The 18,510-nt window shown below is 50.1% G+C and overlaps 1 protein-coding gene across 1 annotated transcript; it reads right to left on the reverse strand.

The window, feature by feature from the left end:
* Positions 1–17,325: 17,325 nt before the first annotated feature.
* On the reverse strand, positions 17,326–18,219 carry LOC123161320 (zinc finger protein 36-like). Its single transcript, XM_044579158.1, has one exon. The coding sequence runs from the start codon at positions 18,108–18,110 to the stop codon at positions 17,469–17,471; it is 642 nt and encodes a 213-aa protein (XP_044435093.1). The 5' UTR covers positions 18,111–18,219; the 3' UTR covers positions 17,326–17,468.
* Positions 18,220–18,510: the final 291 nt, after the last annotated feature.

Below are 18,510 nucleotides of genomic sequence, written 5' to 3' on the forward strand. Positions count from 1 at the left end.
CGCCGCCACCGCCTCCTCGAGTGTTGCCTAAACGATTGTTTCGGCGGAATTATGCGGAATTAAGTCTAGAACAACCCTGCAAAAATTTCATCGAGTTCCGATGGAGGAATCTCCGGCAATCTCCGATATACCGGAGCCCTGTTGAATCTGGACGAGAATCCGGACGAGTTTGGAGCGGGGTGTCCAGCATCTAGCTCGGACGTCCTTTGGAAGACCCAACCGTTGATCGGCTGTGGAGTTCCCATATCTACCACCTGCCAAAAATTCAGCTCGATCCGACCGTCCAAACTCCGGGAACCTTCCGATTAGTGCATCACTTTTCGGATCTGTTTTCTGCGCAAGAAAGAATCCGACCCAAGTTCTTCTTCTTTGCGAATGGGATTTCGGACATCCTGTTTTAAGGACGTTTTTCATATGGGGTATTGTGTTTTATTCTCAAACACATCCCACTAGTATTAAAAGTATTCTTACAATACGAACTTCACCATCGCGCCGGTGTTAAACCAGCTCAACAACATCACTTCACGGCGGCCGACCTGCGTTAGACATGTTGTCGCTTTGTTGAGCCGAGCTCAACTTCTTCGGGTCATCATCTCGGCCAGCCGAACAATAGTTCGGCATCGCGGAGGATAAATCGTCACCAACATCTCCGCCCCACAGATTACACGGAGCGGGCACATCGGCATCGTCGCACGGTCACTTCATCAAGCCAACATTGACCGCATCACAAGTTACGACCTGCCTCGGCATAGCCGCACTGTTGCTTCTTCAAGCCGATGTCCATCACGCCGAACTACTTCAACACCCCGGCTGACACGGCATCTGCAACGTCTCCTTATCGACTTGCTCCATCACCTCGGCTAGACCGAGTACTTCGCCATCTCTTCATCAACTTACTTCAGAGACTTCGGCGTCACCAGCCGACCAGCTTCATCACATTAGCTGGACCACGGGCTTCGCCGGGGCGAGCCAACCTTTGCCAGGATCGTCGTGCCATCGCTTCATCACCCATCAGGTAATGGGTGTGAGGATCGAGTCCCAATTTTGGGAGTAACCTTTCTTCGAACCACTACAACAAATAAACCAGGTGCTATTAATCCTAGCGATTTTTGCTTGTTCGGGTTTATTTTTCCCAAAGAATTATTACTCTGCTTTGTTCCATCATCTATACACAGGTTTATCAAATGGTGGCCGCATTAATGACGGTTGCGAGGTGGTTCAATCAGTTTCGGTGCTAGTTCGGCGAACGCCGTATCCGGAACTCGGACCGACCTGTGAATTCGGGCTTTGTCATGCCTTCATTGCGTCACGCCGACGCCCTGCATCAACACTGACCTCGACGCTCAGGTCATATCTCTTTCATTATTTACTTCACTTGTATTAAACAAGTAGAAGAATTTTTTTCACATTATTATCTTTATTTGTCATTTCTTTTGGTTTGCACTATTTTATCTGTGCAGCCAATTGACTCAAACTGAGCCGTGTTGTCGCCTTGGCGCGCCGAGCTCCATTACCGCGGCTGGACTAGGGGCTTCATCTTCTCGGAGTGCTGGACTCTCTGCTCGGCCGCCTTGGGAACAACCTGGGGGCTGGAACCCTGTCCCACATCAAGCTCGGACCACGTCATCAATGCCGAACATATCAACCAGCTAAGTTGCTTTCATGCCCAAAAACTTTCAGTATTAAATTTTGTTCGGTTTGAACAAGCATTATACTTTTTTGGCAAAAAGTTGCTTGTGAAAAACTTCCCTGTCCAAACTTTGTTTGTGACACACATATTCAAATACCCCGTTTACTTGGGGGCTCCCTTGATGGAGCTTTTCCTCTTGCATATGATTATACTTGTATGGCTTCGTTCCTTGTTCGTGTATTACGCCACAATATGCACCATGTTGACTTAAGCGACTTGCAAGCTGGGTTGCCTGGCTCCTGTGCTTACCCCTACGTTCCCGATTGTTCGGCTAGGGAGTAAAGGGAGCACCTCTGCGATTGTCACGATCGGTTCATCCGAGCCGGACCTCAGACTGGGTGAAGCCGAAAGCTAGCGCTCTTACTGTTTTCAACAATGGTCGGCACACATCGGAACTCATGAGTACAAAAAATCTATGGCACAAGTCTCATAATGACAATGAGCACCGAAGAAAGGTATCGGTGGGGATACTATTTCCTTCGAAGATGCTTCTTACACTTTGTTAGTAATATAGCATTAGTTCCCTGAGCGCGCTTTGTCTGTTACAGCCTTATGGCCTGATTGCCTAGTTATCGGAAACACCGTCGATACTCTTGATAGGTGGAGTACATAACACTTTTCGGTCCTCGACCGAAGAGGGAGAAGCCGATGGTCGGTTAACACACGTATAAAGTTCGGGTGAACACATATATGATATAAGTACTTCGGTACATACAATCATTATACATAAAATTCTTTTTACCCATGTCACTTTGGGGCTCTTAAATTTATGAGCTGTTTTATAATAAGTGTTCTTCTTCCTAGTCGTTGCAAAGTTTTTTTCTATCACTCCTTTTTTCGATGCAAGTGTGTGGTCAATAGCCCGATTTCCCTCTCATCCACCTTAGGGATAGGAGGTTGAAGTCGTAGGCTGACCCACTTGAAGTCTTGAGATAGGATGTGTCATGTTAAAGCACGACAAAAGCACATTTTTTTCTCTAAGACCAATTTTCTGATTGGCACCGAACAATTAATCTAGTTTGGACGTCGAGTTTTTACTGACGTTTTTGTGTTAGTTTTCCAATCCTATGGCACTTTTCAACTATTTGTGTGTTTTCCGCATAAGTCTCGCAGTGCAACGCCGGACACCTTTAGAGATTCGGCAAAAAATCTCGGATATTGCTATATATGCATCGGTTTCAAATTGTGTCTTCGGTGGATAGTTTGGTTGCCCGGCTCCTGTGCTTGCCTCCTACATTCCGCTTTGTTCGGTTAGGTGTGCAAAAGGAGAACCACTGCGATTGTGCTTCCAGCTCGCATGGTTAAGCACCTTGGTGGAAAAAGCCGAAAACTGACTGTCATAATTAAGCATAAACCGGTCAGTGATCCGATGGCTATATTAAATGACGGGCCGTTCATAGCATTGGCCGAAGTGTTTACGGCTTGACCTAGGTTGTCGCTGAACACTAAGCGGGGGGCTACTTGCTGGCCTCCCAACTTTAAGCTCCTATGACTAAGTGAAAGTCGTAAAGCCCGCATATCTGATTGCCTTGTTTCCACCAACACAACCGCCTTCGGGCACCGAGACGTCGGCTAAGGGTTGTTTTGTTATTTCGGAAACACCTTGCGTAGCATCTACAAGGGGGTAGAAGCCGACGATGGGCCACTTTCATATTATGAACGGTCACAACGGAAGTGAAAATTTGGGTTCATCTAGACCACAGAGTTTGGAAGCTTTTCCTGAACTAAAATCCTCAGTATTTTCCTCCCACATTGATCGGAGCTGAGGTTTCATGATCATGCTTAGCATGACAACCCAAAGAAAGGAACCGATAGTGGGACTATTTTCTTTGGACGATGTTTCTTATGTTAAACAATAATATAACATGTCTCTCTGCGTACCTTTGTTTATAAAACCGCATGGCCGGATTGCCTTGTTTGCCACAAATCTTTGCCCTCATAAAGGCTTCATAAAGTGGGACAAATACTCCCCGGCTACTGGCCGAGGAGGTTGAAGCCGATGGCCGGTCAACAAAGTTCTGTACAATGCTGATCCGAGCATTAGTGATGTAGAGTACTTGGATACATAGAATCATTACACATAATTTGTGATTTTACTTTGGATATCAATCCTTAATTCGGCCACCCGTGCCCACATTAAGGCTCGGGGGCTACTGGGCTTCGTGCTTATTATTTACAAATATTAAAGGGGTACATCGATCCCCTGATCTAGTGTCGCCACCCGACCAGTGTCTCGGGGGCTACTGCATTGACAATCCAATGCAGAAAATTTAAAGTGCAGTATAGTTTTCGAGGAGATTATTATCCTCAGGATGGTCGGCCGCACCCAACCTGAGTCTCGAAGACTTTGCACACCACGTTTCTATTCCTATGTATGATGCCGAGCTAGGAATTGATCCTCAGGCTGATTTCGCACATCGACCTGAGTCTCAGGGGCAACTAGGATCAGCGGTTTCATGTTTTCCTTCAGGTGCATCTCGGGTTTTAGACCGACACACATACCTTGAGGGCTACTGGCTATATATCTCAGCAGAGAATAAATTGCACCAATCAAAAAATCAGCCCGCAGTCAGGGGTGGTGCACCACCTCGGAAGCAGTCCGACATTAAGCTCGGGCTCCAGTGGCTGGCTCCATAGAGGGCATTTCCGGCATTAAGCTCCGCTAAACTCCTTCAACTTTTTGAACCCAGATGATCTATGACATCTCGGATATAGTCCGGTGTTGGAGCTCGGATACAGTCCGGCGTTGGAGCTTGGACACAGTCCGGCATTAGAGCTTGGATATATTCTGGCGTTGGAGCTCGGAAGCAGTTCGGCGTTGGTGCTTGGCTGCAAAAGATACCTCGAATGCAATCCGGCGTTGGAGCTCGGACGCAAGAGGACGCTGCTGCCCGGGAATAACTTCAAACCTGAAGTGCGGCATAATGATAATAAGGCATTGATAAAGGCCGGAAACTTAAAGGGGCTCCTCGGATACCCGACATATAAACTCTTCGGATTTACTTTGCGATCCTCAAGATCGAAGATGAGAAGATTTGTTGAACCAGTTTTCAAGACCGACGACCGAAGATGAAGAACAGTTTGGAAGAATCAAGGAGCGTCCCCAACTTGAAGACTGGTTCAGGGGGCTACTGACGGTGTCCTGGACTAGGGGGTACTCACCACGTCGTCCCCCGATCAGTTAGATTGGACCGAGGACCCCCATGGCCATATACTCATGGGCCAGTTCGGACAGTTGCCGCATACAAGGAAGATTTCACAAGACTTGGTGATCAAGACAAGGACTCCTCCCCTAATGGCGTATTCGGCTAGGACTCTTGTTATCCTAGGCCTCTGGTACATTATATAAACCGAGGCTAGGCTAGTCGATAGAGGATCATTATTATGACATTACTCATCATACCTCTAGGGTTTAGACCACAACATATGATCTCGAGGTAGATCAACTCTTGTAACATCTATATTCATTATAGTCAATCAAGCAGCATGTAGGGTATTATCTCATCAAGAGAGCCCGAAGCTGGGTAAAATCCCGTGTTCATGTTACCATTGATCCTAAGACACACTGCTTGGGACCCCCTACCCGAGATCCGCCGGTTTTGACACCGACAGCTACTGCTCCCACGCCATGGTGAAGGACAAAACGGAGGCGTTGGAGCGCGCTAAGAAGGCAACGGGGGCGGCGAAGGGCAAGAAGCAGCAACGCGGGTCATCGTCGCGCGCGAGGCTACCGCCGGGCTAGATCCAGGGCGATTGGATCCGGTCTTCGATTCGGCATGCAGATCTGGACGAGCTGGCGGAGTCTGGGTTAATCGCCAAGGGAGCAGCAAGGCTGCCGGAGGGGGAGATGAGTCCCCAGCCTCAACCGGGTGAGTGCGTTCTGCTAGCCACCCACGTCGACCGCGGCTTTTCGCTTCCTCCGCATCCTTTCTTCCGGGGGTTCCTGAACTTTTTCGGTGCTCAACTCCACCATTTCTCTCCCAACACCATCACGTATTTAGCTGCGTTTGTATCGATGTGCGAGAACTTCTTAGGATGTCGACCGCACTGGGGTCTCTTCAAACACATCTTCACCATTCGTTCGCAGTCCGTAAAAAAGGCAAAGTCGAGTGACTCGAAAACCCATGTCATCCAGATGTGTGGGTGCTTAGGTACCCAAAAGAGGAATAGGAGTGCCTTTCCTGCCATGACTCTCCCTGACTCCGTTAGAGGCTGGCAGTCGACCTGGTTCTATTGCCAGGACGTCGCAGCTCCAGGTCAGTCGACTGGTCTTCCCCACTTCTCGTTTGACCGTGTTCAGACCCCTACTCCACTTAAAGTGATCGCTGATGAGACCATGGAGACGAGGATGTTGGTGGATAGGGTGGTTCAGCTCATCAATGAGGGCGTTACGGGTCTGGATCTACTGGAGGTGTTCCTCAGTCGACGCATTCAGCCTCTCCAGGCCCGTGATCACCCGATGTGGCTGTATTCCGGACCGGACGACACCGCTCGGGTCCATCTAGAAGAAGTGCTGTCTGAAACTGTAGCCTTGTGGCTGAGGAGTATCACAGGCAACCAGGACAACCCCAGAGGATCCAGGCGAGTCGTCCCCTTCAGCGACGGGAACCCACCTAACAAGGTATATTTTTTTCCGACTGCTTCCTGGTCACGCTCTGACTGTACTTGATGTCGACTGACTCTGACTCGACTGATTTATTCTGCAGGTATTTACTGAGATGCATTCAATGCCCAACAGCGAACAGGCTTTGGCACAGGACCAGGAGGGAGAGGCTAGTGCCGAGGAGAGTGGTGAGTGGGAGTCCCCGGAAGAAGAGGAGGAGAGCAAGGAGTCAGACGATGAGGAAGAGGTCGACTCACCGCCCCGTCCTGAACGTCGATCCAAGCAGTAGCATGATCTGTCTAGCGGGCGTGGGAAAAGTGTGGCTCCGAGTGCCACTACTCAGAAGCGCACTCGGACGTCGACTCCGGAGCCAACGGAGAAGGTGGCCAAGCAGCCTAAGGTCGCTCCCCCCAAGGCTCGGAAGACACTGCCACGGATCAAGATGGACGTCCCTGTTTCTTGTGCTGACCCACTAACTCATGTGTCATTCCAGCCCCACCTTCGCTGCTATTGACCTCGACATCGACAAGGCACCAGGAGACGAAGAAGCCACCTCACGAGTCGGTAAGTCTGATCAGCCAAGCTTCGTTGAGTCGTGTAGACTGTCAATAGATAGAGTTTCTAACATTTTATCCTTTTCTGCAGTTCCGCAAGAAGTTGTTGTGCTCCCTGATGACGAAGAAGAAGTGCCTCTATAGGAGAGGAAGAGGAGGAGTGGGAGTGCTGGCAAGAGGAGGCTTGAGGTTCAGATTCCTCAGTCGATGCCGACGCTCGAGGCGGTGGTCGAACGCTCTAGAGAGCCTATTCGGACCAGCGTCACATTCACCAGCCCGCTGATGACTGATCGTCTGGCGGGCTCGACCGCACCGACTCCTACTGCTCCAGTGCAGCTCCACGCCTCCGACCCAGCGACTACCTCGGATGCTTTGCAGCCATCACTTTTTGCTGCGTATCAGACTCCGGATGATTCGCCGAGTGCCGCTAGGGAAGCTCTGCGCCAAGTGAACCTTGTCATGGAGCATGTGAAGGTGGTGCATGAGGCCAGCCAAGTGGCTTACAACGCCAGTACTGCCCTTCAGGCCAATGTTCAGGTCAGCAAGACTCCGACTGAACTTTCGAATGTTATCTTGTATCTGATCACCCACTGGGGTGTTTCTTTGCTTATAGCTTTGAAAATTTCCATTCTACTCAACTTGAGTAGAATCTTAGTAGACTGTCTGAACTCACGCTGGGCAGACCCTGCTGAGTATTGATCCGAACCAGTGGGGGCGCGCTAAGTGCACCACTTGGTGTAGTCCCCGAGACCACGGTCGACTGCTGGCAGTCGACTGAGGTCTTAGAATGTATCTCTTTTTTTTGAACTCACGCTGGGCAGACCCTGCTGAGTATTGATCCGAACCAGTGGGGGCACGCTAAATGCACCCACTAGGTGTAGTCCCCGAGATTACTTGTTGGATATTTGATTAGACAGTAGTCTTAGAGTAGCCTTTCCCCGTCGGTGCGGTTTATTTGTGTCGACTGACATGTCACTTTTGCTGACTGTAGAGGTCTTGTTCTTGGAGCTCATCTTTCGGAGTTAAGGAAGAAGCATATCAGTGTCGAACTCGACCTTGAACTTACCAAGAAGAATCTGAAGACTGCCCAGGAAGAGACGGCTATCATGGGAGGTAACCATTCGACCATCTGCTTAGTAGACTTTCCACTGTTTTTCATTCAATCTCTTAGAGTCGAGTGACTTCACATAAGAAGATGTGCGTAGTGAAAACCGCCAAGTTCAGTCTTGTCTGAAGAGTGTTGTTTCTTTAGAGAGGATGAAGGAGGCTTTGGAGCAGAAGGACCTAGATCTGGCAGCCACTCAGAAGGAAGCACGCGAGAAGACGAAGCTTGCAGACCAGAAGCTGGCTTCAGTCGGCAAATTAGAGAAGGAGAACGCGAAGCTGAAGACTGCCATCTCGGACGCCAATCGGGAGGTCAAGCAACTGAGAAAGGACAAGGAGAACCTGACCACTGAAGTCGACAGTCTCAGGGCCAAGACGGGCAAACTAGAGTCCCATTTGGAACAACTCGCGGCAAAGCTTGTCTTGAAGCTTGAAGGTATGACTGCTCAGTTAGATAACTATCGTCGACTGAGATTTGCAATACTGTCGACTTATTGTTTGTTGTGATGGAACAGAACTCTGTCAGGACTTTGAAGCTGAAACTGGACGGGTCGAGACAGGTCTCGACCCCATCAACTGTCCCATGACAGACGAAGTTGCGATGAACTTGCTTCGACTGGAATCACGCTTGGACAGTGCAGTCGACTATCTGGCTTGGCTGAAGGTCGCGATGGCCCGAGTGGACGCCGAACTCTGGCCTCAGGCAGAACTCCCTCAAAGTCTCGAGTCGCTAATGACTCGACTCAACCAAATTCCTGACTGAGTGCAAGAGTGGAAGAAGTCTTCTGCCTGTTGTGGCACCGACGTCGCCTCGCCCTTATTCGCGTGCACTGCAAGGAGGCTAAAGACGAGAAGCTGGTGGCCCTCAAGGTGGCGAATACTAAGAAGCATTCTTTCCAGGACTTCATGGACACCTTCCTCGAGGCAGCCACTCGCATTGCCGACAGCATTGACCTGACAGCTTCTGTGACCCGGCCAGTCCTTCTCCCGCCGAGTGATTGACAAAACTTTATGCTTCACCTTTATTTGCTTCGGGATGCCGAGTAATTTTGTAACCATTAAAACTCCTTCGGGCCCGATGCCCGAGTACTTTTAATCTGCGGTCAGGAAACTCTGGGTTTATCTTTGAATATGTTGGGTTTGCCTTCGAGTGAAGTCTGTTCTTCACTTGGGTCGGTTTCTCATCGTTTAATGCAGGTGCTGAAGAAGGGTCAGCAGTCGACCTGTTGATGAGCCCTTGGTAGTATTGATCAGCTCATCAGCGAGGTACTCAGCAATGGTCTTGACGTTCCTGTCATCAGCGAGGGGCCAATCGTTGGGTGCACACAATCTCGTCCTTCTTCTTGACGGTGCAACCCCCGGGGGGAGGGGCGTGGGCAACCCGCAGCCTCACCCACCACTCGGTAAGATTTTTCGAACTTAGGCGAGCGCTGGGCTGCAGCTAAGCATCCGAGTGGGAGGGTCGCTCACCACTCGATAGGATTTTTCAATACTTAGGCGAGCGCTGGGCTGCAACTAAGCCCCCGAGTGGGAGGGTTGCTCACCACTCGGTAGGATTTTTCAAACTTAGGCGAGCACTGGGCTGCGGCTAAGCCCCCGAGTGGGAGGGTCACTCACCATTCGGTAGGATTTTTCGAACTTAGGTGAGTGCTGCTCACCATAATCTCGTCCTTCTTCTTGACGGCGCAACCTCCGGGGGGATGCCGTTAGGGAGGACTTTTTATTACTTAGGCGAGTACTGGACTGCAGCTAAGCCCCCGAGTGAGAGGCAGACTCACCACTCGGTAGGATTTTTCAAACTTAGGCGAGCACTGGGCTGCAGCTAAGCCCCGAGTGAGAGGCAGACTCACCACTCGGTAGGATTTCTCAAACTTAGGCGAGCACTGGGCCGCAGCTAAGCCCCCGAGTGAGAGGCAGACTCACCACTCGGTAGGATTTCTCAAACTTAGGCGAGCACTGGGCTGTAGCTAAGCCCCCGAGTGAGAGGCAGACTCACCACTCGGTAGGATTTTCAAACTTAGGCGAGCACTAGGCTGCAGCTAAGCCCCCGAGTGAGAGGCAGACTCACCACTCGGTAGGATTTCTCAAACTTAGGCGAGCACTGGGCTGCAGCTAAGCCCTCGAGTGAGAGGCAGACTCACCACTCGGTAGGATTTCTCAAACTTAGGCGAGCACTGGGCTACAGCTAAGTCCCCGAGTGAGAGGCAGACTCACCACTCGGTAGGATTTTTATAACTTCAATCCTAGGCGAGATAGATTCGCAACTAAGGCAACAAATACAAAAGAAATAAACAACAATCACTCGGAAGACTGTAAAATTATGTCTTTTGATAATCAAACTAAGAGGTACTTCTTATTACATCTCATCAGGCTAAATACTTAAGAGTAAAAAGGCAGAGCAATTCCGCATTCCAGGCGTGTGGTTCATCTTTGTTGTGCTCGACGTTGAAGAGACGGTACGCTCCGTTGTGGAGTACCTTGGTGACGACGAAAGGGCCCTCCCAAGCGGGGGCGAGCTTGTGTGGCTTCTGCTGATCCACTCAGAGGACCAAGTCCCCTTCCTGGAATGCACGACCTCTTACGTTCCTGGCATGGAATCGACGCAATTCTTGCTGATAAATGGTCGACTCGATCAAGCCCATCTCTCTTTCTTCCTCCAGGAGGTCGACTGCATCTTGTCGAGCTTGCTCTGCTTCCTCTTCTGAGAAGAGTTCAACTCGGGGAGCGTTGTGGAGCAAATCACTCGGTAAAACAGCTTTGGCTCCGTAGACTAAAAAGAATGGAGTTTGTCTAGTCGACCGATTGGGGGTTGTCCTCAGCCCCCAAAGCACTGATGGGAGCTCGTCGCCCCAAGCTCCTGCCGCGTGCTTGAGGTCACGCATTAATCGGGGCTTCAGTCCTTTGAGAATCAATTCATTCGCTCGCTCAGCCTGCCCATTCGACTGAGGATGGACTTCTTCACCAATTGCTTTTCTCTTCTGCACGGCGGACCACCGAAGGTGCTCTTTGATGGGTTTTATCTTGGGGTCGACACGCAAACGGTGCTCAACCAGTCCCCTTGATACACCTGGCATATCAGATGGTTTCCATGCAAAGATGTCCTAGTTCTCATGGAGGAACTGGATGAGCGCTTCTTCCTATTTGCTGTCGAGTGTTGTTGAAATATGAGTCGGTGCGGCATTGGGATCGGTCGGGTGAATGTGGATCGGCTTCGTTTTGCTAGTCGACTGAAATGCAGAATCTGTAGCGGGCTTCTTGGCTCGCAGCAAATCGCTCGGATCTGCACTCTTCTGATACTCTTGCAATTGAGTTAATTGCACAGAAGTACCACAATTGGGGCATTGAAAGCAGATTGGTACCAAGATTGGTAATTTTTACGTGTCAGTACCAACATAGGGGCGAGCCGTTGCAAATCAGACTAAAAGTGCGTTTTATACGTATTGACGGTGTATCTGACCGGCAGGGCCTGCCCGTCAGGTGCCGACGTGGCATATTTTTTGCAGAAAACCCCCTTACGTTGTATGTAATCACAAAAATGCCTAATTTTTTTGCGGGGAAAAAGGCTCCATGAGACATTCTTTTTTGTTCGCAATTTTCCACCACTGAATCTGGACTGATTTGAAATTTTCCGCCACTTGAACAAATAAATAAAATAAATAGAAAATCAGGCGAGGCAGGAATCGAACCTGTAACCTGCAGTGCACGGGCGCCACGCGCTAACCACCACGCCACAGCACAGCTCGCGTTTATGCACAGGCTTTCACTTTCTTATACCATGTTTGAAGCGCTGGGCCGGCCCACCGAGGCCTGCATTTTTTTTTTCGATTCGCACTTCACTGCCGCTTGTGTTGGGCTCGTTCGTTACCCCGGTTACTATTCGTTTCATTTCTCTTATGCTTTTAAAATGCGCGGTGAACTTTTTGTAATTTATGGTGAACATTTTCTAAATTTGTTATAAAAGTTTTAATGCATTTCTTATAAAAGTTGAACAGTTTTAATGCATTTCTAAAATTTATTAGATTACACAATTTTTTTAATACAGGTTGTCAACTTTTTCTTTACAAATGATTAACATTTTCTCCATTATAATAAATGTTGAACATATTTTAAATGCAAATCGAAGATTTTTGTAATATATCTTGAAGTTTTTCTTAAGATATGATGAACATTTTACATAATGCGCGGTGAACTTTTTGTAATTTATGGTGAACATTTTCTTGATACACGATGAGTTTCAAGAACTTTTTGCCCCGGTTTCTTAATCATTCTTGCAATCAATGCGTTAAAAGTTGAACATATAATTTTAAATGCATTAAATTTTAGAAACATGGCGCAGAACATGTATTAAAAATAATTGTGTAATCATAATAAATTTTAGAAATGTATTAAAACTTTTCAACTTTTATTAAAATAATCAAGTGATTCTGGAAATGCAAATTGACTTTACACAATAAGTTTTAATACATACTGAACATTTTGTGAAATACAAAAATTTCACCATGTATTAAGGAAATATTCGCCATAACAATCTTGAAACTCACCGTGTATTAATAAAATGTCACCATAAATTACAAAAAAGGTTACCACAAATTAAGTAAAATGTTCCTTATTGTAAGAAAATTGAACAACCTATAGTACAAAAATGTTCAATTTGCATTTCAAATATGTTCAACGGATATTACCAAAGTTTATTATATTAAGAAAATGTTCACCGTTTCTAAAGAAAGGTTCGTCGTGCATTGAAAAATGTTCACTATAACCAAAAAAAGTGTTCAGCATATATTAAAAAAATGTTCACCGCGCATTCTAAAAGCATAAGAGAAATGAAACGAATAGGGGCAGCGAACGAGCCCAACACAAGCGGCAGTGAAGTGCGAATCGAAAAAAAAATGCAGGCCTCGGTGGGCCGGCCCAGCGCTTCAGACATGGTATAAGAAAGGAAACGCCTGTGTTCAAACTCGAGCTGCCCTGTGGCGTGGTGGTTAGCGCGTGGCGTCCGTGCACTGCAGGTCGCAGGTTCGATTCCTGCATCACCTGATTTTTTGTTTCTTTTATTTATTTGTTCGAGTGGCGGAAAATTTCAAATCTGTCCAGATTCGGTGGTGGAAAATTGAGAACAAAAAAAAAATGCCTCTCATGGAGCCTTTTTCCCGCAAAAAAATTGGGCATTTTTGTGATTACATACAACGTAAGGGGGTTTTATTTATTTGTTCGAGTGGCGGAAAATTTCAAATCTGTCCAGATTCGATGGTGGAAAATTGCGAACAAAAAAAATGCCTCTCAATGAGCCTTTTTCCCGCAAAAAAATTGGGCATTTTTGTGATTACATACAACGTAAGGGGGTTTTCTGCAAAAAACATGCCACGTCGACACCTGACGGGTGGACCCTGCCGGTCAGATACACCGTCAATACGTATAAAACGCACTTTTAGTCTGATTTGCAACGGCTCGCCCGTATCTTGGTACTGACACGTAAAAATTACCAATCTTGGTACCAATCTGCTTCCAATGCTCCAATTGTGGTACTTCTGCGCAATTAACTCCTTGCAATTCAACCGCTGCCATCTAAGCATCGGCGATTTTGGAACCTTTCTGGAAGTATTCCTCTGCCTTCTGCCGATTGCCTGTAATTGTGATCACACCTTTGGGGCCAGGCATTTTCAATTTGAGATACACATAACATGGTCGAACCATAAAACGGGCGTAGGCTGGCCCACCCAAGATGACATGATAGGCACTCTGAAAATCCACGACCTCAAATGTCAACTTCCCCTTACGTAATGCTTGGAATCACCGAAAACCACGTCGAGAGCGATCTGGCCGAGTGATTTGGCTTTCTTTCCTGGGATAACACCGTGAAAACTCATGTTGCTCTCGCTAAGCTTGGACATCGGAATGCCCATTCCCTTCAAGGTTTCAGCATAAAGGATGTTCAGACCACTGCCATCGTCCATCAGCACCTTGGTCAGTCGAGTGCCCCCAACTACGAGGTCGACCACCAGTGCTTGCCTCCCGGGGGTGGCCACACGAGCAGGATGGTCAGACTAGTCGAACGTGATGGCTGTCTGAGACCACCTCAGGTAAGTGGTCGTCGCCGCAGGAGCGACCATATTCACTTCTCTGTTAATGACCTTCAATCGACTCTTGCTTTCAACGTCAGCAAAAATCATCAGAGTGGAATTGACTTTGGGATAACCATCGTCTTCCTCTTCGTCTTCATCTTTGTCTGACCCTTTCTCCTTCTCATTTGGTTATTTCTCTCGGAACTGCTGGATCAGGAGTCGATACTGTCGAGTTGTATGTTTCGGGTAAATCAGATTACCTTCTTCATCTTTCTTCGTGTGGATGTGACACGACAAATCCAGCACGTCATTCCTTGCTTGATCCTTCACCTTCTTAGGGGGCCAGGGCCCCTTAGGTTTTCCCTTGAAATTTCCTTGATTCACTGCCGCAATCTCTCCAGGTGCCGCTCGTTCGGCCTTACGCTTCGGTTTCCGACTGGAATTTCCTCCACCGGCCTCTTGGCCGACTGGTTTGCTCTTCCCGTTACGGAGTCGATCTTCCTCTTCTCCGTTAGCGTACCGGGTGGCTATCTCCATCGTCCGAGTCAGGGTCATATCTCCAGTCCGACCGAATTTCAAGACCAACTCACTGTATTTGACGCCTTCCTTGAAAGCGCACACTGCCTGATGCTCCGAAACATTCTCGACGGTGTGATGCAACATGGACCACCTCTGGATAAAATCCCTCAAGGTCTCACCCGGCTTTTGAACACAATGTTGCAACTCGGTCAACCCCACTGGTCGTTTGCACGTGCCTTCGAAAGTTCTGACGAACACTCGAGCCAGCTCATCCCAACTGTATATACTGCTTGGAGCCAACTGAGTCAACCACGCTCGGGCCGACCCTTCCAACATCAGAGGGAGATGTTTCAACGCAACCTCGTCGTTTCCACCGCCAATCTGTACAGCCACTCGGTAATCTTCAAGCCAAGTTTCCAGCTTAGATTCGCCGGTGAACTTACTAACTCCGGACGCCAACCTAAAGTTGGGAGGAATCACTGCTGCCCTGATGGCTCTGCTAAAACACTCGGGACCAGAAACATGCACTTGGCTGCCACTTGGACAATCTCTGCCTGGGTCTTCTCTGTGTGCCCTGTTCCGGTCGACCAGGCCTTGAACGAGGATAGACCTCGCGTCAAAGCCCGGTTCCCTTGGGTCGACTGAAGCTCTGCGCTCACCACTATGACGGCGCCTGTCATCGTTCCGCCGAGGCACATACGACGCACTCCTCTGGCGAGGCATGGGCCCTCAACGGCGATTGTCACGGTCGAGTGGATGATCATACTGCCCACGGCCTTCACGCCGTGGAGGCGATCTTGGGCTGTGAGCCGACTGAACCGTGTCTGCCGCAACGGATCTGTTGTGAATCCTATTCCGCGACTGGGATACTGTTGTATTCTGCTCTCCTGCTGCCCTGAGCAAGGCCCGGATCTGCATCAACCCTCTGCCAGCTTCCGACTGGGAAGGTTGGATCGACTCTGCTATTCGGGCTGCAGCCGTGAGATTATGAATCGGAGTGCGGTATACCTTAGGTGGAGGCAGAAAAAGCTGTCATCGACTGGACTCATGGATCCGCTCCTGAGCGCGCTCGTCGAGAGCCCACTGAAGGTTATCCAGTCGAGTGCGCTCAGCCAGATTAGCCAAGTGCACCTCCTCCAAGGCCCGAGCCTCGGGAGTTTCTCCAAAAATGGGCGTGTGGAGAGCATCCATGTTGCGGCAACGAAGTTCTTCCCTCTGTTGCGAAGAGAGGGGTTCGGGTCGGTATTCCTCATGGATGTGCGACGGATCGCCGCCTCCGTCTCCGCCGCCCTCGCGGCGGAAACCGGGTGGGCTGTGAGGCCCATCGACCATCAAGACTTCGGCCACAGGATCGCTGCTATCGCACTCGGATGCGGTCTCCGCGGAGCCAGTTGACAGATCGAACAGGCCGTGGAGAGTTTCGTCGGGCTCAATTGTCGCGACTTGATGGGTGGTCGAACGTCGAGCCACCACGTGTTTCACCCACCGCTGAAGCCGCGATCGACCGGATCGCTTGCGGCGGCAAACTGCGGGGAGGGAAAACACCATCGGAGCCGACTGATACTGAGTCGACGGCTGCCAGAGAAGGACGCCACGAACGCACGCGCGGAAGTGCGTCGCCCCTCGGACGGGGAGCCCCTCAGTGTCCAGGGGAGTTTCTTGAAGCTTCGCGGAGTCGTCGGCGACGAAAACGAGCGCGCCGAGATGGATCTCGCGGCCCTCAGCCAATCCGCCGCCGGAAACCATGATGACGATGATCGGTAAAACTTGCAACTTCACCAACAAGTCGCTAAGACACCTGCCCCACGGTGGGCGCCAACTGTCGTGGTCCTAAGACTGACAGTAAAAAGGGGGTAGGTATGGAGAGGCAAGATCTTAGCTATGATGAAGATGTACACACGAGGTTTACGAGTTCAGGCCCTTCTCGGAGGAAGTAATAGCCCTACGTCTCGGTGCCCAGAGGCGGTCGATTGGATTGTGTGTGTTGAATTACAGGGGGTGCGAACCCTTGTCCCAGAGGAGGGGGGCGGCTTATATAGAGTGCGCCAAGACCCCAACCCGCCTCAATTACAAGGGGCTTAATGTACATAAAGTAATGGGCGTTACTGGTAACGCCAGTCTTAAGTACTCTTAATGCTCATAAAGACTAAGAAGTGAATGTCCGGCTGTTGCGTGCTCTTCCGACTCCTGATCTTTGATATAGTCAAGTGACTTCCCATATGGTTGAGTGACGGTAGGGGGTGACCGTCGAGTGATGTGATCGTCGAGTAGATTGCACTCGACATACACGACTGGTGTTCTTCTGTTGACTCTTGGTCTTTTTATCTTCTGGGGTAGTGACTTTGGGTAGGACGTATAGGCCGGGCATATGACCCTCCCCAGGTCTATATCCTCGTCACCCCTACCCGAACCTGCCGCCCAAAGCTGATCCTGATCGGCTCAATAGGAAGATTGGATTCTGAAGTGACGTTGGTCTGGTGGCGGAGATGGATTTATAGAGGGGAACATCCAGTCTAAGTCGTAATCGACGAGGAAGGTCGATTTCAAGTCGGTTCGGAACTTCGGATGCGATTGTGAAAAAAGGCCTTAAAAATCGGCACCTACTCCCTCCGTTCCAAAATTAGCAACGAAGAAGAACCTCTAATCCGAAGTTCCGATCCGAACCCAACATCTACAGACTGGGGGAAGGGTGTTCGATTCAGGCTGCGCTAGCTAATTAATTGTCTAATTCAAGCTACCATAGCTAGGTCGAGTAATGTGAATGTCTGATGCTAGGTTAACGTGGAGAGGAACTAATTAAGCCCATAGTTTCCATTTCTTTGTGTCCTTATAAATACAGTACAGCAAATCAACAAATCATGGTGATACCTAATCGAATTCAACAAATGAACGAATCAATCAAGGGACGGTTGAGCATTGGCCATCTCTCCTTTTATTTACAGCAGAAGCCTCAGCTTCTTGGCGGGCAGAGGGCTCTGCACCTCCTCCTCCTCGGCCCACCTCTTCAACCCGGCGTTCTCCGGCATCGGCAGCAGGTTCAGGTCGAAGTTCCTCAGCATGGAGGACGACGCCGACACGGACACGGACATGGACATAGACACGGAGGTGCCGTCCCAGTAGTGGCAGCGCTTGTGCCCTCCGAGCGCCTGCCCGGTAGCGAAGCCCCGCCCGCAGACGGTGCACTGGTGCGGGCCGCCGCTGCTCCCGCCCGAGGACGCCGCCGCGCTCGCCTCCGACCCAGCGCCCGCGGACGCCTGCGCCACCACGACGCACCGCTCTCCGGTGGGCGGCGGCTTGCGGTGGCTGGACTTGTGCCCGCCGAGCGCCTGGTACGACGCGAACGCCTTCCCGCAGACCGCGCAGCTGAAGCGCAGCTCCTGCGCCGGCGCGGGGGCCGGGCGCCACGCGCTCGCCTGATCCTGCTGCTGCTGCCCACCCTTGCCGGTGGCGGCGAGCGCGGCAAGGCAGATGGCGAGGTAGTCGTCCTTGTTGAGCGCCGGCGCGGCGGTGGGAGCCAGGGACAGGGAGAGGGAGAGGTCGGTCTGGTCAAAGAGGGCTTGCATGGCGGCGGCAACCATGGCTAGCTGCTGCGGTGCTGCTGATCGATCGAGCGCTGGAAGCTGGATGATTGTTGACTGCTGATCACGCAGGTGGGTAGAAGAAGGAAGGGCTCGTTGGTTTGGATTGGACTTGGCTGAGGATGAGGATGGCGCCAGCCGGGCTGGCATATATAGTGATCGGAAGTGGGTTGGGGAAAGCGGCGTGGTGATGAGGACATGAGAAGAAGTGAAGAAGTCGCAGGCAGTGGCGAGATGGTGAGTCAAACATGGCGAGCGGTCAACGTCACGCACGCACTGGCCGTTGCTACGGCGTTGGTTCGCGCGACAGCCAACTTGCCACATAAAATAGTGTATCCACTACGTAGAGAGTAGCAGGAGTATATTTTTGCGGCAGCTGGTACGTGAGTGGTTGGCGCGG

This window comes from Triticum aestivum, chromosome 7B (assembly GCF_018294505.1).
Source record: "Triticum aestivum cultivar Chinese Spring chromosome 7B, IWGSC CS RefSeq v2.1, whole genome shotgun sequence".
NCBI lineage: Eukaryota > Viridiplantae > Streptophyta > Magnoliopsida > Poales > Poaceae > Triticum > Triticum aestivum.

Coding starts and splice junctions, on each gene's coding strand:
- LOC123161320 (XM_044579158.1), bottom strand. CDS start 18,110: ATGGTTGCCGCCGCCATGCAAGCCCTCTTTGACCAGACCGACCTCTCC.